Source organism: Pygoscelis adeliae, unplaced genomic scaffold (genome assembly GCF_000699105.1).
Source record: "Pygoscelis adeliae isolate BGI_AS28 unplaced genomic scaffold, ASM69910v1 Scaffold760, whole genome shotgun sequence".
Lineage (NCBI taxonomy): Eukaryota > Metazoa > Chordata > Aves > Sphenisciformes > Spheniscidae > Pygoscelis > Pygoscelis adeliae.
The window spans coordinates 14,949-15,579 of NW_008823868.1; the positions used below are offsets into that span (position 1 = coordinate 14,949).

General features: G+C 59.3%; 1 protein-coding gene across 1 annotated transcript in view; it reads right to left on the reverse strand.

Annotated features, from left to right (window-relative positions):
* Positions 1-118: 118 nt before the first annotated feature.
* Positions 119-631, reverse strand: part of LOC103924362 (apolipoprotein A-V-like) — a 14,735-nt gene continuing 14,222 nt past the window's right edge. Inside the window, exons 7-8 of the mRNA XM_009332918.1 lie at positions 495-611; positions 119-211 (exon numbers count right to left, since the gene is read on the reverse strand). Coding sequence (XP_009331193.1) covers positions 119-211; positions 495-611 — 210 coding nt within the window. The remainder of the gene's footprint in view (positions 212-494; positions 612-631) is intronic.

A 631-nucleotide genomic window follows, 5' to 3' on the forward strand; every position in this document is an offset into this window, starting at 1 on the left:
ACAGAGCCCGCGGCAACCCGCTGGCTACCGGAGGCCCGAAGGGAACCCTGCCCCCCAACACGCAACAGGGAAAGGAAGAAGAAAACCCCCGCGAACCGCTCGGGAGACCTCAAGGAGGTCATCCTTCGAGCGCGCGACGCTGTACCTGAAGATAGCTGTTGCCGGCAGGGTCATCCATGATGAAGTGAGCCTTTGTCTTTCCCTCTGCGATCTGCAGAAAGAGAGCACGTCCAGGCATTAAGGCTCCTCCTGATCCTTCAGCGCTTCCGGCACCGAGACGTTCTCAGCACGCTTTGGCCGGTCCTAACGCTTCCCTCAGTTAAAAAGCGGCAATAGCTTGATAAAACAAGCGAGGACACGGCAGGGCAAGCGTGGAACCGCTGGAAAAGGTTAAGGCAACGCTCGCCGAGGAGTTCGGTTGAACACACCTCAGGGCTGCAGCGAGGGTGGCGAAAACCACGTTGCAGAGCGTGGAAAAGGAAGAGCGCGCTCACCTCATGCAGTTTCCCGACGAACTCTCGCAGCTTTTCCGTTTTGCTGGGCCTAGAGCTGTCCCCCAGAGTGAAGGGGTTTCTCTCAACCTGCAAGAGCGGACCCACTCGCTCAGGCAGCTGAGAGACACCCGGCCCCG